The 23724-nt window shown below is 40.1% G+C and overlaps 2 protein-coding genes across 3 annotated transcripts in view; one reads left to right on the top strand and one right to left on the bottom strand.

The window, feature by feature from the left end:
* Positions 1-251: 251 nt before the first annotated feature.
* LOC307256682 (uncharacterized protein) lies at positions 252-9473 on the top strand (the record flags this gene model as incomplete). The annotated part of the gene is made up of 3 exons (XM_080035738.1): positions 252-423; positions 1809-2123; positions 9397-9473. The coding sequence occupies 3 exons, from the start codon at positions 252-254 to the stop codon at positions 9471-9473; spliced, it is 564 nt and encodes a 187-aa protein (XP_079891864.1).
* rusc2 (RUN and SH3 domain containing 2) overlaps positions 9103-23724 on the bottom strand; it is a 47645-nt gene continuing 33023 nt past the window's right edge. Inside the window, exons 4-13 of one of the 2 annotated variants that reach the window (XM_080046003.1) lie at positions 22867-23574; positions 21028-21204; positions 19971-20047; positions 18502-18676; positions 18155-18260; positions 17212-17258; positions 16695-17079; positions 15398-16069; positions 14272-14442; positions 9103-12032 (exon numbers count right to left, since the gene is read on the bottom strand). In XM_080046003.1, the coding sequence (XP_079902129.1) occupies positions 11822-12032; positions 14272-14442; positions 15398-16069; positions 16695-17079; positions 17212-17258; positions 18155-18260; positions 18502-18676; positions 19971-20047; positions 21028-21204; positions 22867-23574 (2729 nt within the window). In that variant the 3' untranslated portion in view covers positions 9103-11821. Of the gene's footprint in view, positions 12033-14271; positions 14443-15397; positions 16070-16694; positions 17080-17211; positions 17259-18154; positions 18261-18501; positions 18677-19970; positions 20048-21027; positions 21208-22866; positions 23575-23724 lie in introns of both variants that reach the window. The other variant, XM_080046002.1, reaches the window with a different exon arrangement.

Genomic DNA, 23724 nt, shown 5'->3' on the forward strand with positions numbered 1-23724 from the left:
ATTTTCTTTTAAAATTCTAAGTGAATTATGTGGAAACGTCACAGTATGTTTGAGCAGCAGTAGGCTAACAGATGAAGGCGGAAAGTAAATCTCCAGCTCTCATACTGTCGGAATTTATCAGTGTAACATCCGACGGAAGTAAACAACACAGGCGCTCGTAGCGTTAGCAAAGGAGGTACAGTAGCTTATAGATTGAGCTCGTGGACTATATTGTAGTGGCGGCTCACAGTTGAATCTGTAAGTAAGGGAACATGTCTTCAGCTGAGAGTTTTAGAGAGTTTGTCAACGAGCGACTCACTGCTGCTGCTGAAGAAATATTCGGAGTTTTTCAGAAAACTATTGTCGAGTTCCAGGAAGAGATAGATCGTCAGCGCAGACTGCTGGATATCACTTGGAAACCTGAAATAAAGTTACATCTGAAAGGTGAGGAACATTGAGTTATTTTGATAATAAATGCATACTTTGGCTTAGCCTTCCTCGTGTGTTAGGGTCGCCACCGACCCATTTTGGATTTCAAATGCATTAAAGATCCACATAGCCTAGGCCCTACATTTAGTTTTTTTTTGCATCAAGCCCTTTTTGACTTTGTCAGCAACCTCTATTTCAACAAAATAAAAAATGTGGTGTGGTGGAAATGATAAGCTTTGTGGTGTTAGGGTCGGTTTGGACCCGGTTATAAAACAATATTTAAAAAACAATAATTAGAGCCGAAACTGAAATCATAAGTGAGCCAACACAATGACAGCCAGCTCCTCTCCCAATCATGTGAGCTTCTTTCTCATTTTGCCTTGTTTTTATAGGCCACCTGCAGAAAAGCAAAACAAACAGACGGGCATATCCAAACCTGTGAGGTCAATTCAGTATAGAGTTGGTGAAGTGCACATCTCCTATCTGCAGCATTAAAAAATTAGGAAATTTACAGCGAGCCATGTTCTGGAATATGTTTTTGGTGAAAATGGCCACCTGATTATAAAAGAAAGAAGTGTCAGGTCTGTGGAAGCACAAAGGACAGAAAGACAAACATATTGTGCTTCACCTGCAAGAAATATCTCTGCAAAGAACACAACAAGTGTTGCTTTTTGCCACACATCTGAACACACATAGCCTACACATGCACACAGAGACTTTTACTCTGTTTTTTACTAGGTTTGAAACTAGTAATTGATTTTGATTGGTTTGATTTGTTGATTGGTTGTTGTTTGTTTGAGCTTACAAATCTATATGTTGTTATGACTTGTTCTGGTTTTCATTGTGTGTTTGTATATTTCTGAAATAAAGCTCTTTTTGCTCTTTTCTGAAATAAATATATATGGGTTGAAATTGACCAGTAACACCGTAGATGTTACTATAGTCAATAATATTAATATGAAGATATAAAAAAATACAAATTTAGTTAAGAAATGTGTTCTCATAACCCTCAGGTAACACAACAACCAAATATTTATTTACATGATTCTCTTGAGGTTCATTTTACAATTTGTTTTATTGAAATTGAGGGGCATACTGACAAAAAAAGGCCCAGCGGCCGACACAGAAAATATTAAAAATTAATTTCATGGATATGGAATCCTAATAAGGTAACCAAGAGATGAGAAACAAATTGGATGATTGATCTTAGTTTTTAGTTTTTCTTACAGCTGATTACAGACACGGATCAAAACCGACCTGTTAACACAAGAGATGGTAACAGTTAACACAGGAGGAAGGTTAAATATATCATCCCAATGGATCAAATACATATTGCTACTGTCTTCCTCTCATGACACCATCACAGTAGTATCATATCCCTTTGTTCTCTGTCCCTCCAGAGCCAGAGCCTCCACAGATTAAAGAGGAACAGGAGGAACTCTGCAGCAGTCAGGAGGGAGAGCAGCTTGGACTGAAGCAGGAGACTGATGCCTTTATGTTGACTCCTACTAATGAGGAAAGTGACCACAGTGAAGATCAGACTATGTACCTGAATGCTGGAAACACTCTACGTGAACCAGAGAAACAGGCTGTAGTTAAAATGCCAGTCATAAGCTCTATTGTATCAGAAGAAAACAGGGACCAGCAGCTCCTCCCCAACAACTCTCATTTAGCTGAGAGCCAAGATCACAAAGGAGGCAAAGATGGAGACTCAGGTTTGACTAGACACACACAGCCTGAACGGAAGAAGAGACGACGCAAAAAGGAAAGTCAAAGTAACAATGCTCACACAGGGGAAAAGTCTTTCAAATGTGAAACTTGTGGGAAAGGTTTTCTGTTTAAGTCAAAATTCAAGAGTCACATGGTCATCCATACAGGTGAGAAGCCGTTCCTTTGCAAGACCTGCGGTAAAACATTTAGTCAACAGTCTGCATTGAACTCACACATGACCATCCATACAGGTGTGAAGCCGTATACTTGCAAGACATGCGGGCAAGGTTTCAGACTCCTCTCTGTATTGAAAGTCCACATGATAACCCACACAGGTGAGAAGCCGTTCCTTTGCAAGACCTGCGGGAAAACATTTAGTCACCAGCAATCATTGAGGAGGCACATGACAATCCATACAGGTGTGAAGCAAGACCTGCGGTGGAACATTTATTGACCATAATACATTGAACATACATATTGATGATATTCTACCATCGGTGTATGAGTGTGTGTATGAATGGGTGAATGTGGTAAGATATGTAAAGCGCTTTGGGGCTGAGAAAATCGGCTAGAAAGCGCTATATAAGTCAAGTCCATTTACCATTTACCATTTTTACCATACACATGATCATCCATACAGGTGTGAAGCCGTATACTTGCACAACATGCGGGAGAGCGTTTCGGCGTACTGCTCACTTGAAACCCCACATGAGAAGAGCCCACACAGGTGAGAAGCCGTACGTCTGCAAGATCTGTGGGAAAACATTTGTTGATGCGTCTGTGTTGTCACATCACAAGAGATGTCATACTGTCAAGTAGCCTTGTATTCAACTAAAGTTGTGGGGGTCGTTTCAGTTCTAGTGGTTGATGGTCAGAACACACAAGAACTAATAGGGTTGAGGATACACATAATTGCAGCTCTTGGGGGAAAGCTCTTGGGTTCTCAAATTTGAGGATTATTATATACAATAGAAACCATAGAGTTGTACCTCCACTCCAGACTTGTTTATTTACTGAAGATACATATTTGCCATTGCTACATCCCTGTAAGTGAATTGTAAAATATTTTCCATAAAGATTATGTCCTTAATTTAATGTGAAGTTTCCCAATATATTTCTGTTAGAAACATGTATTTTAGTTTGATTAATTGGTCAATTAGCATTAACGTTTATTTAATGGTCTGTTAGTCTCTGAATGTTTTTTTTTTTCAATTACAAACACTACAGTAGACAGACATTCTTTAAAACAGTGCATCTATATTTTCATTCAATACAAATGTTTGATTAACAGTAATTTGTTTGTTGCATTTTTGCTTTAAAAATTACAACACGATTTACTGATCAACAAAATAGCTGTGGGAAAACATTCAGTTGCCAGCAAACATTAGACACACATGACCATCCATACTCCTAACTGTGTTAATCCAGGCTTCTTTGGTAGTGTTTTCAATTCAATTCCTGATTTATAGCAGGTGGAGACTTTAATTGCATTTTAGATACATTCATGTATATATCTTCCTCTCGCCCAGTTAATCCTTTGGATTTTACAGTGGTATTGAATAATCTGGTGAAATAGCTAAACCTTGTTGATATTTGGAGGATTCAGCATCCCACTGAGAAAATATATACTCATTATTTTCACAAGTTCATGGCACCAATACAAGAATAGACTACTTTTGAGCATTAAACACTTAATTTCCTGCATTCTGGTGAATTTTTATGAAGCAATGTGTGCCTTTTCTGCATTCATTTTTATGTAAAGTAAAAGAGAACATTCACGGTTTCGCTGACACAAATTTAATTGAATAGCCTACAATGCATGTGTAGTGCTTTCAAATATCTCCTGTAGCCTATTGTTAAAACATTTGGTTAAACTGTAATAAAGGTAATTATTCTATATGTAGGCCTATTCAACATTGTATGGGTTATTTTTGATCCCACCCTCTCCCTTGAACCCCACATCCGTCACACTGTCAAAACCAAGCCTCTTTTTATTCCACATGTGAATTGGGATATATGGGAGTGATTCTCTCTCTGTTGGCGACAACCTGATTAAAATCAATATGAAAAGAACGCATGGATCAAACGAGGTTTGATTGTTGTGGTCAATTTTCGGAGAATAGGTTATAGTGTAGTTTCACGCTAGTGACTCACGTCAGCAATACTCGTCGTCGCGCAATGACGTCGGTTAGGAAAAGTGGAGTCGAATTCATTTGAGACAGCGCTGTCCTTTCCTATGTTCGATAGGAAGCACCTTTCATCTCTCCTTAACCCCGATGACGTTTAGGGGTTAAGGCATAGGAAAGGAGGCTTATAGGTTAGGAGATTGGACTTTTCGGATAGGCCCCCGGCCTATTTAAACACAGTTTTAAATAAGCCACTGAAAAGCTACTCCCAACACATTCACAACAACCTATTTAATTTATCCTAAATTGTACCAATATGTATACTTATTTATTTAATAGGCTATGTTTAATGTTTTAAAGTTTGGTTTTAATTAACAGAAGGACATTATAATAATAATAATTCTGAATCAGCAAAAAATTGCAATTGGCAGGTTAGATTCTTTTGTCTAAATTGCAATCAGTGCAACCCTATTAATTTTTCCATAATTATTACTGCACACACTAGGATATAATATTAATTGAGAATCTCAAATGAGACCAAGATAACATGCTCAAAGGTAATAAGAGCGAAATGGAAGGGTTAAGGTTATGCAAGTTTTCGATCATACTTTGTGTGCTACCAAATTTATTTTTGTGCTACTGAATTTTTTTGCTTGCTAGCACCAGTGCTACCACCTAAAAAAATAAGCGTACAGCCCTGACTGCAGATACAGTTACAGTAATTTATACTATTCATACAATACATGAGAATATGAATTATCTGACATAAAACTGAAGAAAATCCCGAAAGTCTCTCATGGGTTTGTGTCTTAGTAAACAATAAGCTGATCAGCGTCAACCAACAAAGAATATCTGTTAGAAGTAATTTTTTGACTAAAATTAACATTTTGATTTTATGATATAAACTACTGACAAAATTTCTACCAAATTCACAATACAAATATTGTCATTTAGAGCATTTTCAACGAGTAATGTAGAGACTTGAGAAAAATTCAGACTGGTCTCTTAATTTTTTCAGCAGCTGTATGTTTGATTTGGAACTATAGAACACCTAACTAATGAAATTGAAATGTGTATGTGCCAGCATGTAGCTACATTAACATACATGCTGTATATAATATAACGTCACTGTCAATCAACCATCAACTAGTAGAGATTCTCAGGCTATAAACACACAGCTATCAGGGTGCGGACAGGGGGAAACAGCAGCTAGCTTGGCTCATGGAAATGTTCACAGTTATGCAGCGTAAATGTAGCCTGGCTCCGCCCGCCTACCTACTTCCGGCCAAATGTAATTTTCATTTCAGTAGTCAGTCTGGGGACGGGGCGTATTAGTGGGATTCTGCTCAGGCAGATTTCTGCCGGTCCAATCAGTGAACAAAACGAGTGGGTGAGAACGATGACGTCGAAGTAGCGCTCCAGTTTCAGTTGAATGCTGCATTCCTTTATCCTCGGAAGAAGGAGATTTCCAACTTGGTAGTTCCGACCTGTCTGTGTTCCAGTGCATCTGCTCGCGAAAGTATGGACGCCTAAAACCTTTCTCACTAAACGGTAGGCTCTAGCAAGTTACCGTTGCCAGGTTGCCAGTAGATCCATAGACTACAATATGTAGTGAAGTCGGAAATTCCCGAGTTTCCAGTACAACTGGAACGCACCGTCATAAGCCGGCTCATGACACACGTGACGACCAAACGTTATGCGATTGGTTTGCTAATCCAGAGTGGCAGTGAGCAGATCCAATAGTTTTAAACTTCAACAGACACCCGCCTCCAAGTGAGTGAACGTTTGCCAATTACAGCACTTCCAGACCTTCTGTACAAATGAAATGAAGTACGATGGTCTGGTAGCACCAGGCTAGCGTAAATGCACATTTGGGATTTAAGGTCACTCTCCCAATAGTAAAATTGTTCCCACATTGTCCACATCAAGGCTGTTTTTGTACTGTGTGAACAATTTGGTGGCTTTTTAAATTACTGCTTTGGGTGAAAGTTTTGCCACAACAGTATGGTTTCTCTCCATAGATAGTAAATAATATGGATGTAGCATCCGGGCTGACCTCAGTTATTCACACGGCATCCAATAATCCTGGTTTGTGCGCGTCGCCATTTTGCGAGATGTGGGCTGTGTCTTGATTCAGAGACCACGCACTTGGTAGGACGCAGTCTCGCGGTCTATGAAGGCTATAGCCTATGAAGGCCGATTTTAAGGCCGGTTTTAAGGCCAACGAGCCTTGTTAAATGAGACGGTCTCCGCAGGTCTCGGTTTACGAGCATTTCCGGTTTACGTAACAAGCCGTTACCTTGCGTGACGACTCGCCGCTCCTGTGCTGCCTAGCAACCCTGATTGCTGCCAACGGAGACAGCCCTGTCAACGGAGGAAAAAAGAAAAATAAGTTGTCTACCAGACGAAAAGAAAAAAAAGTACAAGAAAAAAAGAAAGGAAGATAAAAGTTAAGAAGATGGAGCAACACGTTGCTGTTTTGTTATTTCTTATTTTATTTTATGCCATCTCTGAAAAAAACGCAATGAATCTTGGGATATGTTGGGCCGCGAAGGATCCATCTGATGCAGCCTTCAAAACCGTGAAACGAAGGCTGCATTTCACGACCGCATATGAGGAGCCTTGCAAGGAGCCTTGCAAACGGGACAGCCTTTGCGCGCCGCTATGACGCAATCGGTCTTCAAATGCAGCCTTCGTAGGCTGCAATACCAATTTTTGATCACTAACAAAATGAAAGAGGTGTCTTTTAAAATTATACACCGTTACTATCCCTCTAAAATATTTTTGCAAAGATTTAAATTAGATATAGATGTCAATTGTTCATTTTGTAATATGTACCCTGAAGATGTTTATCATTTATTTTGGAACTGTTCCCATTCAAATCGTTTATGGAAATATATTTGCACCCTTATTACTCGTTTCATCGACCCCAATTTTTCCCTTTGTGTCGAAAATATATTGTTTGGTTTCTTTAATCACACCCCTAGTCAAACAAACCAATGTTTTATTATAAATCTTATTATTCTATTAGTCAAATGGCATATTCATAAATGTAAGTATTCGGATCAAAAACCTCTATTTATTGTGTTTGAAAAAGAAACCAGGCAATATATGAAAAATATTATGTACTCTAAAAATAAGAAAGCGATTAAAACACTTTATGTATGTCATTTATATAATGTTTTTATTTAATGCAATGCTGTTTTTTTTTTTGTTTTTTTATCTGTATTTTTATATAGGCCTACCGGCCAGTTTTGTATACTACCCCCTGGCGGCTGTTGTATTGATTATTGTCAATAAAATGTAAAAAAAAAAAAAAAAAAATTGTAGTGAATTGAACCCACTCTGCGTCAGCAGACGCCGAAAAAGGTGATGTTTCACGTCAGTGACAGACGGGAATGTGACGTGGACCACAGTCGCACTGTGACGTTTCCAGTATGAGACTGTGTTGGTTATTGTTACCTACAGTAAAAATGTGTATCCTTCTTTCAAACTGATTTCTACATGGTTGTTCGACAGTTTATAGTACTATATACAGTATATTTTATTTATTTAACATACAGTACATGTAAACTAATAAAATAAAATATCTAGAGATGCCTACTTTTATCACCTTGATTATTGCGATAACATCTTATTTTCCCTACTATCCGTAAAGTATGCCTTTCTGTCGTAATCTTCACTCTATTTCTATTTTGTGGTGAAATGCTCTTTGTCTGCCATGTAACTTCTTTATTGTAAAGCAAAAGAGCTGCTTTTCTTAAACGAAAGATGCAATAACAATAAAGTGTATTATTAAATTATTAAAAAAAAAAAAAAAAAAAAAAAAAAAAAAAAAAAGTAGGCTGCAATACCCATGCAATACCTGAATCAAGACAGCCATATACTCCGCATTACGTCGGGGGAGGGAGGTAGCTGACGTATACCTCCGAGGCAAAGTGAGGGACAACGGGCGGAGAGCTGTCACTCAAGAGATTGCGCCAATACATTTTAACCTCCAAAAGAATAAAAACTAGCGTCAGTGTTGTAATGGAGATATATACAGACTAAAATGGTTTTGTGGACCAGGCTGTAAATAGGTTTAATAAGACTTTGAAAACGGCCTGTCTAACAAGTGAGTCAAAGAAAAATTGCTCAGTCTTGGTGGCACCTCCGGGTTACTACAGTTTTGTTCACTTCCTTATTGGATGCTGGTAAAACTCGCTGAGGTTGGGGCTTGTTTCTCTCCAGTGTGAATGCAATGGTGGTATTTTAAGCTATTTAAGTGAGTGAAAGTTTTGCCACATTGGTCACAGCCGTATGGTTTCTCTCCAATGTGAACACGTTGGTGGCATTTTAGACCACCGTTTTAGGAGAGGCACCTATTTGCAGACACATGGGGAAACGGAGCTCCACCGGAAATACGAAATTTCTTCTTCGTTTTTTTTACTGGAGAGGAAGGTGGGCCGTGAGCATGTGTGAGGTTGCAGTTTCTCTTCACTGATGTAACAAATATATCATTATCCTGACTTCCAAAAGCAAAGAATATATTTTTTTTTAATAAAAAATAGATAAATAATTTTTTTTTTTAAATGCGAACTTGTATTCTGCTTATTAATCTTGATTTATGTCAAACAAATACAACAATGACTTTTTTCACTTTAATTTGATTGTTTCCTATTTCTAATTCCATTTCCATCCCCATGTCCCTTAAAGCAGCTACAAGTAAAGGTGGTGTCAGCGTTTCTGGGGGGTGCTTGTTTTCTAAATTATTTTTTATCTTTTTGTCAAAATCAAGAGTTTCACAATCACAAAAGGTAACACAGGGAACTGTGTGACGGAAAAAAGACACAGGAGCCATTCAGGTGTGTGATCACATGAGCACTTTGTTATTTAATTAACATCCATAGTAGTTTGATATTGTCATACGTATACGTCATATAGCTGGGACACGGTATGTCACAGATGTTGTAGGTATATACAGGCAGGAGGAAGGCGGACACGGGGGGAGAGAGAGAACAGAAAAAAAGGAATTTCTCTCCTTTATTTCAGCATTTTAAAGCAAAACAACAGTTCAGCTAATAAAACGCCAAAATAAATGTGAGTCTGTATTAGCCTCTCGTCCCCTGAGCCTCCATATCTCTCTGGCTTTTGTCACTACCATTGTGTGTAGTTCTGTGTGTCCCATGTGAACTCTATAAACAGGAGGATGTCAATGAACAGCACAGCTGCCCGGATGACCCCAAATGATACCCACTCATCATGCCTTTCCACTACCACGTCCAGGTGTCAATTATGGCGCCGAAACTAAAGCTTAAACCTGTATTTATGAACAGAAAAATTTGCATTGACAAATCCGTAAGAACATTCATACATATAGCTCTATGGCGGAAATAAATCATAAAAGGATTTAAATATATTTACACATCAATGATAATGACATTGCTTTTTGTTTCAAATGAAAAGACTGTACAAACTGTACAACAATGCAACAAAAAGAAAATGGTGAAAATTATATATGTAAGTTTTTCAAAAACTACACAAGCATTCATTTATTAAATAAATGTACATTGATTTTTACCTTTTTATAATTTGAATATTTAAAGTGGGCATCTGTATACACTCAACATCTATCCCGTCGGAAGTTACGTCAACTTGTTTTGAACCTAAGGCCACATGTGCACTCACATACCAAAGACAGGAATGACCACAAATGCCCCATCAAAAAATATCACCTCTCTATCATCCCTATTTCTTCACAATAGGCCTACTTCAATAATCTATGGAGGCATAAATCTTGGGAAAACGTCCAGTTAGACATGTCGTAGTGTATAGAAAATATAATGTTGGGACAAATATTAGGTTGCTAGCCAACAGGACAATTCTCCCTTTTTTTCTTTAAACGCTTTAAGGCATAGATAAGATCATTAACCTCTCCCTGCACAGTAAATATTAACTAATAAGCAATAATTTTGTATATCACAATCAGAAAAGGCCTCCACACATCTCCACAGCTATGCTTTTTCTTTCATTGGACATCCTCGCCTTCAGTTTTTTGTATTTCTCTTTAATTTTTTACTTATTCAGTTCATTTAGATGCTTCTCTCAGCTGTTTGGACTGGTCGATAAATAAATAGAATTCACCACATGTGTAAGTCATATATGCATTTACAGTATGTACCATTAAAACCAATGCACACGTAGCCACTCGCTTCAGTTATGTCCTTGTCGAAACCAATAAAGAGTCCGGGATAAGATGATTAGAAGGGAACAATACAATGTTTTGGGAATATTACATGCACTTAAACAATGTCAACCACTGATCCATCCCAGCTGTGTTGGTGAAGGAAAGGGGGAAAATGGGAATTTCCTTATCAATCCGCCCATCCTTTCATCTCTGTATGAATAGGCTTGGACAAGCAGTGATCCAAACAGGGTTTCCACACATTTACCTAGACCTTATTATTATTTTATTTTTTTAAACTTTCCCATGACTTTTAGACATGATTTTTACCCATTTCGATAGCCTAATTTATGCCTGTTTCACAATCCTATGGCTCGATATTGATACTCTCTCGAGCCATGTGTTATATTTGTCATTTAAAAGCCAAACATAATTGAACATACATTTCCCAGGCATTATTGTGGGGAAATTAAAACATTAATTAAAGGTGCTATTCTGCATAACATTAGACATGTTTGGGGGATTTTTCAAACCAGCAAAAAATATGTGTAACTTCAAAATGTTTAAAAAACATTTAGTTATTTCCAAATCATCCGATGCCTGGAAAACGGTTTCCTCCATACTTCATAACTTTTTCCAATAATTTTAGTGGGAACCCTGTCCAATTAAACAGAAGGGGGAATGGAAAAAGATATAAACGCATAATTTGGTCGTTATTTTTCATCCATCTAATCAAGCCTCTGGACGTGGATTTAAAAAAAGTAAAATCTCACCAAAGCAGCAAAATTTCACTCATTTCTACATGAATGAAAATGGATCAAGTGGCACTATGAAAGCAAGCAGGACATTGAGTCGACCGCCTGACGGTGGACTGAGGGCAATAACTGAGCACTGTGTTCAAAGTGTGGCACAGCTAGGTGAATGTAGAAGACAGTACAGCGAAGAGCAGCTAGGCATGGTGGTTATCATATTGTGACATTGTTTTTTCCCCTTCTTTGTTTTGCTGAAAATATAGATGGATAAGATAAAGCCTGGACAGTCACAAAGCTAAGCTAGCAGCGTGTGTTGAAGTGTCTTTGGGTTTTTTCTTGTTGGGTCTTTTTTGTTTTTTTTAAGGATGTATGCATGCATACTTGTCTGGATGTACCCTTTGACGTGGATGTGAGGTTGTGTCTGAGCCTGCATACTTCCCTTTGCATGTGTCTGTACATGGTCTTCATAATCGTCCTATTTTTTAAACAATGTTTTTTCATTACATTTTTTTCCGTAATCAAATCATCCCCCACTGTGCAGTTGACTCAGCTCAGAACAGCAGCAGTGTTATTTTCGTGTGTGTGTTTGTTTTCAGCAGGTACAGTATGTGGCAGGGAGTCCATCGTTTTAGATCAGATTATTCTCCAGGCAGCCTTTTGGTTCAACACTGCCCGAGTCTGGTAGCGTCCAGCTGGCTTTCCTCCAGGCTATTGAGGGTCAAATAGATGATGGGCACCAGGCCCCGTGTGGAGCCCAGGGAGCAGAGCAGCCAGTCTGGGTCGGCCTTGCTCAGTACCCGCAGGACATCGCCCTTGTTGAAGCTCAGCTGGCCTGGCTCGGTGGCTATGTGGTGGCACAACGCTCGCACTTCACTGGGGGAATGACAAGGAGACAAAGAGGATAAGGCAGGAAGAGCTGAATTAGAATAGATAATTAATTCGGTCATTTTAGGAAATTTTTCTGGATATTTTTCACTTTTTTTTTACGTTGTTAACCCTTATGCCCCGTTGGTGGAATTCTGTGTATCTGGATAATTTTGGCTGTGATTGTCCCCTATCCATAAAATTTGGGAAGGAGGTGTGTTTTACAATGAAGTTTTGATATTCTGAGTTTCATCCATTTCCACTTCATTTTGACTGTGTGAGATGTTTTTGTTACACTGGGACCGCTAACTACACGATTTGTACCATTGACTTCCATTATAACGACATTTTTTGACACCCCCCTTAAAATTAAAGTGAAAAATATTTTTGACTGTAATTTCCCATTTCTCTGTAGTAAACTTGATAAGGTTATGTAAAAATAAGGTCAATAAAAAAAATGCCCCGTTTTAGCCCCCCCCCCCCCACTGACCTCTATGGTGACCCTTTACAACAAATTGGCATCCTTGTGTAATTCATGGCTGCAAACCAGTTAAAAAAATTAAAAAATACAATAAAATTGTTTTGATGTGTAGTTAGTGAACACATCTTTTAGTCAGAATGGTTGAAGTTAAAAAAAAAAATCCAGGAGTGTGTCTGTGTGTACTCAAATCAAATACACTGAAATCCTTGTCTAAAAAGATGCCATTTCGTAAACTCATAGAAAGCCATAAAACCAGTATTTTTGATTCCTTGGCCATGCCAAGATAAAATCAGAATTTATATAATGTTTTGCATTCATTTTGAAGGTAAGGCATCACATTTTAGGTTTTAACTATTATCTAGTTGATTTATGAATTTCATATGGTGTATTACTGGGGGAAAACTTGCCTCATGACACAAACCTGAAAAAAAATTGGATTTTTCATAATTTTAAAAAATTTCAGGAATACTGGCCACTGCAACAACAAATCTAAAGAAAAATGTCAAATGTGTTTGGATATGGATGGGGGGGACTGTTGTCTGCATGTCCATGACAAAATAAGATTGTGTGTGTATGTGTGTGTGTGTGGGGGGGTGTGTGTGTTTGCATGTGTCATACGATATTAGGGCTGCAAATCTGTACCCCTTGTAATTTCTCTCCTCTCATACACACACACAAGCACACTTTCACACACACACATGCACTTACACATGCACACACACACACAAACAGACACATACACACACACTCACACACTAAAAAAAAAAAAAAAAAGCTGTTATTTTGTAGTTTTAGTGAGTGGTTTTCATCATAAAAATTCATATTTTGATGATAAAAGAGGTGATAAAATGGGTAAATTTTACTATTCTCTTTCATTTTACCCAATTGCATTGTGTTTTCTGCAGTAATATGGGAAATCAGAGGCAAAAAAAATGTTTCACTTTAATTTAAAGGCGGGTTGCCAAAAAGTTTTCTTATAATGCAAGTCAATGGTAGAAATCTAACTTTTTTTATTCAATTTGACATTATTCAAAAAGTAATAATGCCCCAAATTCAATTTTCTCACCTATTGTTCAGATGGGTGAGCCGGTGATACTAATAATAATCAAAGTTAAAAAAAATATTTGAATATTGAATTTTAGTGTATTTTTCAAAAAAGCGGTTGGTGGTATATGATCGAAACTGGCATCTAAAGGGTTAATTTTTAATTGTGATTAATTAAATCATGACATAGATTGAACAACAACCCCTTCATGAAAAATATGGAAAAAAAAATTGTGAAAAAATATTGATCTTTCATCATTTTAATGCAGTTTAAAGGTCAAAATACACAAAATGTACGAAGCGGTCCCAGTGTAACTTTTTTTTAACGGGGCATAAGGGGACCGGGCGTGTCATTCATTAATCTAACAAAACAAAACAAAAAGTCATAAAAATATGACTTCATCCCTGCGTTCCAATCCCCATACTTCCCTACTATTTAGTATGCCAGAAAAAGATTTAGGATGTCCCAATAAATGCATGTCAATTGCAGTATGCTGAAAATACATACAGTCAATGCCCCACTAACTCCAATAGCATTTTGGAGTATTCGTATTTGTCTATTCTTGACATTTCTCGACATAATGATACAAAAAATCTTCATTATCTGATATTTTTTCTTTCCTGTGGCCCTAAAACTCTTCTGTTTGTGTAGGAAAAGAAAGAGTATGTAATTTGGAACGCAGGGCATATATTTTTTGAACAACCACTATAGTATTCGCTTACCATGGAGACTGTTGTTTGGCTTCAGTGGGTTGGACTGGCTTTGGCGGAGGCGTGTTTTGTGTGTGAGTGGGTGCATCCGGAGACTCTGCCTTCTTCCCGCTCCCTGCTCCGATCGTCTGAGCCACGAAGTCCAGAACAGACCTGTCCAGGGAAAGCCAACCGGATGGTGGCCTGAGGAGGACAAACATAGAGTGGAAACATGTGAGATTTATTGTACTGATACTGGCTTCAAAAACATAATGGTAAAAGGGTTGACATTTTTATTATATCACTAAGGATCAGGTTGATGTTATTTAAACCTTTACATGAATAATGATACTGCGAATAATAATAATATTGTATTTAATTGCCAAAAAATCCTAGCCTGGCTCCGCCCGCCCACCTACTTCCGGACAAATTTTATTTTCCCTTCAGTAGTCAGTCTGGGTGTACATCCCATTTCCCAGTTTTGCCGGAGATTCGACAGCCGGTCCAATCAGCGAACAGAGCGAGTGGCTGAGAACGATGACGTCGAAGTCGCGCTCCAGTTTCAGTTGCCGGAAGCCGGCTCATGACACACGTGACGACCAAACGTTATGCGATTGGTTGGCTAATCCAGAGTGGCACTGGGCAGATCCAATAGTTTTAAACTTTAACAGACACCCGCCTCCATGAGTGAACGTTTGCCAATTACAGCACTGCCAGACCTTCTGTACAAATGAAATGAAGTACGATGGTCTGGTAGCACCAGGCTAAAAAAATCCCATGAAGAGACCTAAAACAACTATGTCTGTATACACATATTTAATTAACATTTGTAAAGGCCCAATCATCTCCTAAAACAGCTGGCAACTGTATTTTTTTCAGAAAGAGGAAATAGTGCATTTGTTCTCGTTACGGCATAATTCATGTTGGTTAAAATTTAAATAAACTCAAGCCTGCGTGTGACAATGACAAAAGGGTGGTTCACTGATGTGTTAATATTTTTTTGGAAAATAATGAATTTCAATGTCACGGAATAATAAAAAATACAAAAAAAAAAAAATACATACACAGTACTGATCAATATTTTGTTGGTTTTAGTCTTTTGATGGGATTTGTTGACAAAAACCAAAAAAATACCGAATCTCACTAGACTCTAACCTACCTGGTGGTTTGAGCTTTTGGCTTCTGTTCAGCCCGCTCCGCTCTCGTCGGAGAACCAACGCTGGATCCAAAGAGCCTGCCCCAGCGCATACTCTGTCCCTGTGAGGGGCTCTCCTCTTGGGCTACGCTCCCTACAGCAACACCCTTCTTCTGCTGATTTGTCTCTCTGTCCTGGTTGAGAACAGACTCCGGCGGGCTGCCCATCCACGAAGGCCTTCCCCTGGACGCGGCCGACTCCCCGCTGGAGCTGCTGCTGCTGCTTTTCCTGCTGGCTTGGCCCTCCCCGTCGCGGCCGGCCTCTGCCCCCTCCACCACCCCCTCTCTGGTGGGCGGCAGCTGGCCCTGTCGTCTCTCCGATGACTTCTTCCTCTTCTCCGTCTTGACGAACTTGGAGCCCTCGGCCGATTGGTCGATGTAAACCTGGGAGGACTGCATGAGCTGGTACCACCACCCCGCCTGTCTGTCTGTCTTCTTCTCTTTCTCTCTTTCATTCTCAGTTTGTCCGTCCTCGCCCTCCTCTTGTTGGCTCTCCTGCCCGACACCTTTCACTCTCTCTTTCCCAGCCGTCCCTCTGTCCTTCCCGAGATTTGCAAATCCCGCTTCCATCATCTTAGTCTGTCTGTCGACGGGCCCGGCTGTCATGCTCTCGGTGGTCGCCCCGTCTTTCCGTAACCTTTAGAAGAAGAAGAAGAATAATAATACATTTTATTTGTAGCGCACTCCTCATTGTTAAATATAAAACAAGTAAAACAAAAATGAGAAAAGGTTTAAAAGAAAAGTTGAAGAGAAGGCTTTTTTTTTTTTCCAGAAAGGTTTTTGGAACCCTTCTTATTTAAAAAAAATATATAAAAAAAAAAAAATCAAAAAAAGGCAAGTGTGAGACAACATAAAAACTGTACACAGAACAAAAAAATATTGATATTAAAGTGTCATAAACAATATAAATATATTGTTTAATGTACGCTGTGTTTTATTGTCTGCTTATTTTATTGTTTGTTTGCTATTGTCTGTCAATTCATTCATACTATGTGTTACTGTATTTTCTGAGTCGACTATGTTTTTTTTAAAAATCTTTGTTTATACGTGCATTTTATTTCTGTAATGTTAGGTTGCCTCTTGAATATCTGGCAGGGGACAACAGATGAAAACTAGCCTTTTAGGCTAACTCTGGCTCACTCACATGTTGAATGTTGATTAGTGTGCAATGTCCCTGAACTAAACCAATAAATACAAAAAAAAAAAAAAAAAAAACATTAACCATCTGTGTCTGAAACTTCAGTCAGTGGCATTGAACTCACCTTGAACTGGCCCCCACTCCCTCCCTTCTGGCTTCCATCCTGGGCCAGGTTCCCTCTCTCCTCAGCGGCGCTCGCTCCTTCCTCACGTCTGTACCACCTGATCCCCTCACCACCAGCTGTTGTTGGCTCACAGCGGCGCTCCATCCCCGGGTCAGCTGGAAGGTGGAGCGGGCCGACTGTTCCAGGGTCTGGCCCAAAAGCTGCTCTTTGCGCCGCATGTGCTCGCGGCCCTTCTGCAGGAGGTGTGGCTCAAACAGCAGGTCCAGGTCGAACGGCAGCAGAGACAGCGGCTGCAGCAGGAGCAGGAGCTCTTCGAAGAGGGGTTGACACGCCCCTTGAGACAGGGGAAGGAAACCCAACGGCATGTAGTGTGCAGCTATGATATCTGGAGGAAGAGTGAAAAAAAGCAGGGAAGAAAAACATATATTTTTCAAAAAAATACTGTATGTGTAAATCATCGTTAACAAGAAGTATCGATTGGGGTTTTTGAAGTATGGATAAATGATGCACACGTTACCTTCATGCGTGTAGAGGTGATTGAACCAGAACTCCAAGGATTTTAGGCTGAAATAAAACAAGAATTGGATTTTAATGTAATTAAGCAATGACATGGTTTCAAATGATAATTGCTATGGCAATATGAGGTCTAATTAATTGCTATGGCAATATGAGGTATAATTAAACCCTAACAAGCTACCATGGCTAAACCAAGATGCCCTTTAAACACATAACAGAAGAGTCAGCCACTGAATTAGAAAGGGTGTGAGCAGCTTATAATAAATTAACTATGGTCTTAAGTTTGTGAGCCTGCAGACAGTAAGCGATCAAAGCCTGCTGTCTGTAAGTACATTTGAACATGTACTTACATATACATACAGTACATACATGATAATATACATTACTCAAATTGTGGGGAGTATCTCTGGGTATACAAAGCTAGTCAACCATAATTACAAATAAACAAAGCTATTGTATTAACTTGAAAGACCTTAACATACTTTATGTAACCCTACAATATAATTTTTTGTTATGTTTCTGAGTTGCCTATTTATTCATCCAGCAGTTGCAACATTAACATTAATTTGGAATCTTGCTTCTGCCTACCAGGCAAATATAAGTCTAATCAAGTAGTTTGAAGATTTTCTTTTTTGTCTCAACTCCTAAGGGAAATGACTGTCTCTTCTTTAGTAACTTTAGTAGCTCCTCTCTGTTCCCCAGATACTCTAAAAACAGTCTGTCTGTCTCTTAGTGCTGAGACAGTGGGTTTTTAGAATGTATTCTTTTTTACCGCTGTCAAAAAACAAATACTATAAGCAGCAGGGAGAGTGAACCAAAGACTGTAAAGTTGCCACCGGACCATCTAAAAAAATTAACAGAAACTCACCATAGAAAGCTCTATAAAGCCTAGGGAAGAAATGATTTACCATATATATGACCAGTTTAAAAGAGAAAGGACTCACTTGAGCAGCCCGAAGATGAAGGCGTTGAGTCTCATGCTGTGGCTCGTGAGCTCAGAGAACTCGCTCACCTTGGAGAACAGGCTGTGGAGGACACGTGTGGACGGGCCTGATGGACACAAACACATATATGTCACCCATAAGCATCTACTTCCTACTTTACTCTACCTTTTAAAATGTTAATACACCGATAGTAGGAGCAATTTGGGTTTCAGTGTCTTGCCCAGGGACACTTCGACCTGTGGTGGTGGAGACGGGGGATCGAACCACCGATCCTGGAGTTGAGTGGACATAACCACTAACCCTAACCACTTGGCCACAGCCACCCCTCCACTCTCCCTCTCACTCACCCAGCTGTGTGGAGGCCTCCACCAGGCTCCAGGGCTGACAGCGCCTCTGCCCGATGATCAGGTCCAGCATGTAGGCCTTCAGTCCGTCTTGCAGCACCTCGCGCAGCGCAGGGCACAGGTACTTCAGGATGAGGTGACCCACGTTGGGACTCACCCAGCTGTTCCCCAGCTTAGCCTACACACAGAAACATTAAGGGGTTAAAGGAAGTGAAATGAAACACACACAGGACTTATGAGGCAAAGATACAGCATGATGCGTTTTTGCTGTAGCTCATACAGGGTATTTTAAATCACTTAGCTGTTACTACCACTTACTTATTCTTACTTTTACTTATTTTTCTACTTTTCCACTTGTTTTCTTGTTATAATGCTATCCTATTTTATATATATATACACAATTGTTTTTATTGAAGAAGCTGACTCATGGAGATTCGCACAAGAATCCCAATGCACCATTGCTGTCTTGTTCCTGTGCAAATGGCAATAAACATATTCTATTCTATAGATTAACAAAATCAGTAACCAAGTAAATATATTAGCGGTTTCCCCCAAGCTTTCAATCAATGAATGACAATGGGCTCTGTTGCCAAGTTTATTAACCGTCTCATCGACCCTGTTATATAAATAAATAACACATTATGTGCCATACATTCAGTTTCCTGATTGAAGTCACATTAGAAAGCAAAGTCACGGGACCAATTAAAATTGTGAAAAAAACATTGTAGCGCTGTTTCTATTGTTCTGCACAATGAAAAAAGCAACGCGGAAGACAAACACTTCTAAACAAACTGAAGGAAAAAAGAGCCCTAAACAAGATGTGACTGACGCTAAGCTTTTGTGAAGGGCAGAAATACTTTGAGCATGTTACAATTAATTATTGAATGTAGATTTCATAAACTAACTGAGTCATTGTTGTTGCAGCAATTAAAAAAATGCGAGATAAAAGATGCGCCATCTGATTGTCAAACTAATGCAGTTTACCTGCTGGAAGGTTTTATGTTTATGCTTAATTACTTCATTCCACAGCAGTGGATTTAGTAAGGTGTTGTTTAAGAGCTAGCCGATCCTCTACATTTGACTGTGTGAGCTTTCATCAGACAGTAGAATCAGCTTATATTTGAGTTACTTTATTAGTCAATGGTTACACTGAAATTTGTCTTTCCGCATATCCCCTCTTAAGTTACAACACTTCGGAAGGGATCAGAGCGCATGGTCAACCGTAGTACAGCGCCCCTGGAGCAGTTTTGGGGTTAAGTGTCTTGCTCAAGAGATGGTGGGCACTGTAAACGTAATACAAGCCACTACTAGTTTCACAACTAACACCCTCCTGTCTAGTGCCGGGGATTGAACCAGCGACCTCATCGTCAGCCACCTTTCCTCTAGGCCATCCTACCACCCCTTATGTTTTCTCCTGTAGAATGGTGTATTAGCAGTCAATCAGACATTGGTAATCATCAAAACGTATATACCTTTACGTCAGGGTTTCGACTGGTCCCAAAGTGTGCAACGATCAGATCCACGGCTGTGTTCACGGCTTTCACCAAACCTGACAGAGGAAAGAATAAGGACAGTGTTTGTCAATTATCTTCTCTGTCACAAATGGTAAATGGACTTGACTTATATAGCGCTTTCTAGCCGATTTTCTCAGCCCCAAAGCGCTTTACATATCTTACCACATTCACATTCACCCATTCATACACACACTCATACACAAATAACAGTATCTCTGCAAACAATGTCACTTGATGCAAATGTCTTCCCTTCTTGGTAATATTGTACTAAACCTCTGCTTTGGTTTTGTTTTTTTTACTCTCCTCTGCTGGGATTAATATTCTAAATTTAGCACATTTAGCTTTTTCTTCCACTGTCTTTGTGTCTGCACTGAAGAGCTGGGAGTGTTTTGAAGGGATCTAAAGAGTTAGACATCATCCTGCTTAGAAAAATAAGACCACAATACAAATCCTAATGAGAAAATAGTATATACGTATGCTGTACTTAACTTTGCATTAGAGCTAAACTGTGCTTCCTGTCCTGTTCTGATACAATGTATCCACAACAAAGGTTCAAAGGAAATCTGTCATTCAGTGTTTGGTGGTTAGGGTTGAACCAGGATAATGCAGATGAAGGTTATATATGAACAAGAGGTCTTATTCTGTGGAAAGCTTATAGTTTTAGAAAATAATTGAAGTGTGTTACGAGTCAAAACCCCGAAGAAATGCAGAAAAGGAACACAGACAGACAGATGAGCCTTTTTGCTGGAAGTAAATCATGATGAACAACTCACTTTAATGGACAACTTTACTAAGGGGACAGCTCCAAGTCAGTGTGCCTGTTTGTAATTTACAGTGGTCTGTCTCACTGCTCAAAAGACAGCAGTGAACCAGTGACGCTCACCATTAGATATTGAGTCGTTTAGCATTTAGCAATGAAGTATTTAAGACTTCCCACTGATTCACAGTGCCGATCATATGTACACGCACGCACAAACACACGCACGCACAAAGACAGACAGACAGACACACACACCTCTCTTCTGGTTCAGGTCCACAGAAATGTGTGACTGTGAGGGAGAGCAGTAGGATGAGGAGGATGAGGCGTCGGGTGAAAGGCAGAACTCCTCTGGCGGTCTCTCCGTCATGGAGAAATAGTCCGGCAGGAAGTCGCTGTAACTCTGCTGCAGGGACTTGGCTGATTGGCCCACCGCTGCTGAGACACATGCACACAGATGATCAGACCCACATATTAACACGCCAACACTTTTAAAAGCATGGGAAAGCATTTTTAGAAATCCTTAAAAAATGCAACCTTGAACATACAGCTCCGGAAAAAAATTAAGAGACCAGTCTGGATTTTTTCTTAAATCATCATCTCTACATAATTTATTGAAAATGCTCTCAATGACAATTTTTTTTCTTCGAATTTGGTAGAAATGTTGTCAGTAGTTTATATTATAAAACTGAAAAGTTCATTCTACTCAAACATATGCCAATAAATAGTCAAATCAGAGACACTGAACATTTGGAGTGGTTTCTTAATTTTTTCCAGGGCTGTATTATTTGTTCTCCGTGCGATATTTTGTCAAGTGACTTTGCTGAGAAATATTTCATTCTTTGGATCGTGAACTCCTAGATAACGTGACAGGTGTTTCGGAAAGGGGTGCAGCAAACAACTTAAGGAGGAACGATAATTTATTCGGTGAAAAAAAGCAACATTTTGGTTGTTAGCGGGAGTTCCTCCTTAAATTGACCTTGAACTCCTTTAAAAAAAAAAAACAAGTACTGCAAGTATTTTCAACATCTCTATAACCCTGAATTAGTTTCCAACTCTTGTCAGTAAAGTGATGAGCACCATTTAGCCGTCCCAGTGTGTGGCCGGAGAGGGCTGTGGGGAAATCGAACACATTCCGTCGGGCGGGTCGTTGTCCCCCGCCTCTGGGGCCCGATCCCGCAGAGGACTGGCCCCCCGAGAGCCTCTCAACGCCCAGAGGGTTACGGCGACGGTACTCCCTCCATTTGAGAGCCTGGGGTGAGAGGTGGTGTGCTGTCGGGCAGGTGTTAGGGGATATGATCAACGAGGGGATGGTGGTGGTCGGATTAGATGGAGGTGGAGGGGGGTTAAAAGGATGGATTATTATTGAGTGGATGGATAAAAGTAAATATATGTGAGAAAGTAAAAACAGGTGGAAAAGGTGCAGGTAAGTTAAAAGAAGATTTAAGTCCATGCGGGAAGGGAGACAAGAAAGAGAAGACAACAGTAAGAATGTAGAAGAGCTTAGCTTCCTGAAAAGGAGTACAGCACATCAACATACAATTTGATAACTTTCAAATAAGTCAAACCCCAGGTAGCAAGACGATATCACTGTAAAGATTACGTGATTCATTCTTTGGGAAAGGCTGTATGAGATAAGTGATTTGAGAGGTGAATCGATTCAGAATCAAACAGAGAAGAAACCCTGGGGGCTGAAACTTTCCTTAAGTAATTTCAAAGCAGGTGTTTTTACTTATCCATGGACAACCACTTTTTTTTAGTTCCTTTCAATTGAAATATGTTCCATAAAGAGATCAAGAGACCAATAGTTGCATGAAAGCCGATGTAACATACAGGATAGTGAAAGAGTATGAAGGAAAATATTGGAAGTTATCTATTTGGAAGTTGTGAGCTCATATCTTCAGATCACGCCATTTGTGGTCTGTGTATACAAAGCAAAATGTCTGGCAAACTTGAAAAACACTTTTGAACCCAGATTAAGACCAACAGAACAAGTACATTGCTGTTAACTGTATACATTATTTCAACCAGGCATTTAATCATGAGAACATTCTATCAATAATCCTTTTAAGGACACGTTTTCCGAACCCAACCTACCATGATGTGTCCTCGCTCCGGGTCCATAGCTTCCCTCCAGGTTATGCCCATAGTCCAGACAATCCTGTGGGCTTAGTGCGTCGCTGTGCAGAGCTGGTATACTGGGCAAAGCTCCATGGTGGAAACACTGTCCCTGTACCGGTGGCAGCATGGTTGGCGCAGCACCCCTCTTCACCCCCAGAGACGAAGGTGGTGGTGGGGTTAACGATAACTGCACTGCACCCCCTCCGTGCTTTCCCATCTTGGGGCTGTGCAGGGGACCCAGGCCTGCTGACTGCGGGCAGGACGGGCTGTGTGGTGGTTGAGGGCTCGGGGTGCAAGTGGAGCAGGTCCCAGAGCTGCTGGCCGCCCCATGAAGACGCACCGGGGAGTAGCTACCGAGAGGCGACGGTCGAACTGAGCCGGGGGGAGGGGCCGTCGCAGCATGATGAGTACCCTGGTGCATGTGCACATTTTCGGCATCGTCTTCACAGTCGTCCCCCAACCGACCTCCAGAGTCAGAGCCAGAACCAGAGCTGGTGCTGGAGCGCGGCTGCATCCCAGAGCCGTAGCCTGTGAGCGGGGGCAGCAGAGGAGGCTTGGGCTGCGGGGCTTTGGAGGAGAACTGGTGGTGGAAGGTGAAGGGCTGGATGGGGAGGGTAGTGGGCCGCTGGTCCTTGGTGTAGCGCACCACGGCTGGCCGGCCGTCTGAGGAACTGGAGAGGCCGCCTGGGTGAGCACGAGAAGGAGAGAAGAGAGGGAGGAACAAATGGAGGGGTCACAGAAACAGCTGGTTAGTTTTTATAATGGATCAGTAGTTTTTATTTGAATTTGAATTTTTTTCCCGTATACAATCAAACAAATATACTGTATGTATAA

Source organism: Ammodytes marinus, assembly GCF_949987685.1.
Source record: "Ammodytes marinus genome assembly, chromosome: 2".
Taxonomy (NCBI): domain Eukaryota; kingdom Metazoa; phylum Chordata; class Actinopteri; order Uranoscopiformes; family Ammodytidae; genus Ammodytes; species Ammodytes marinus.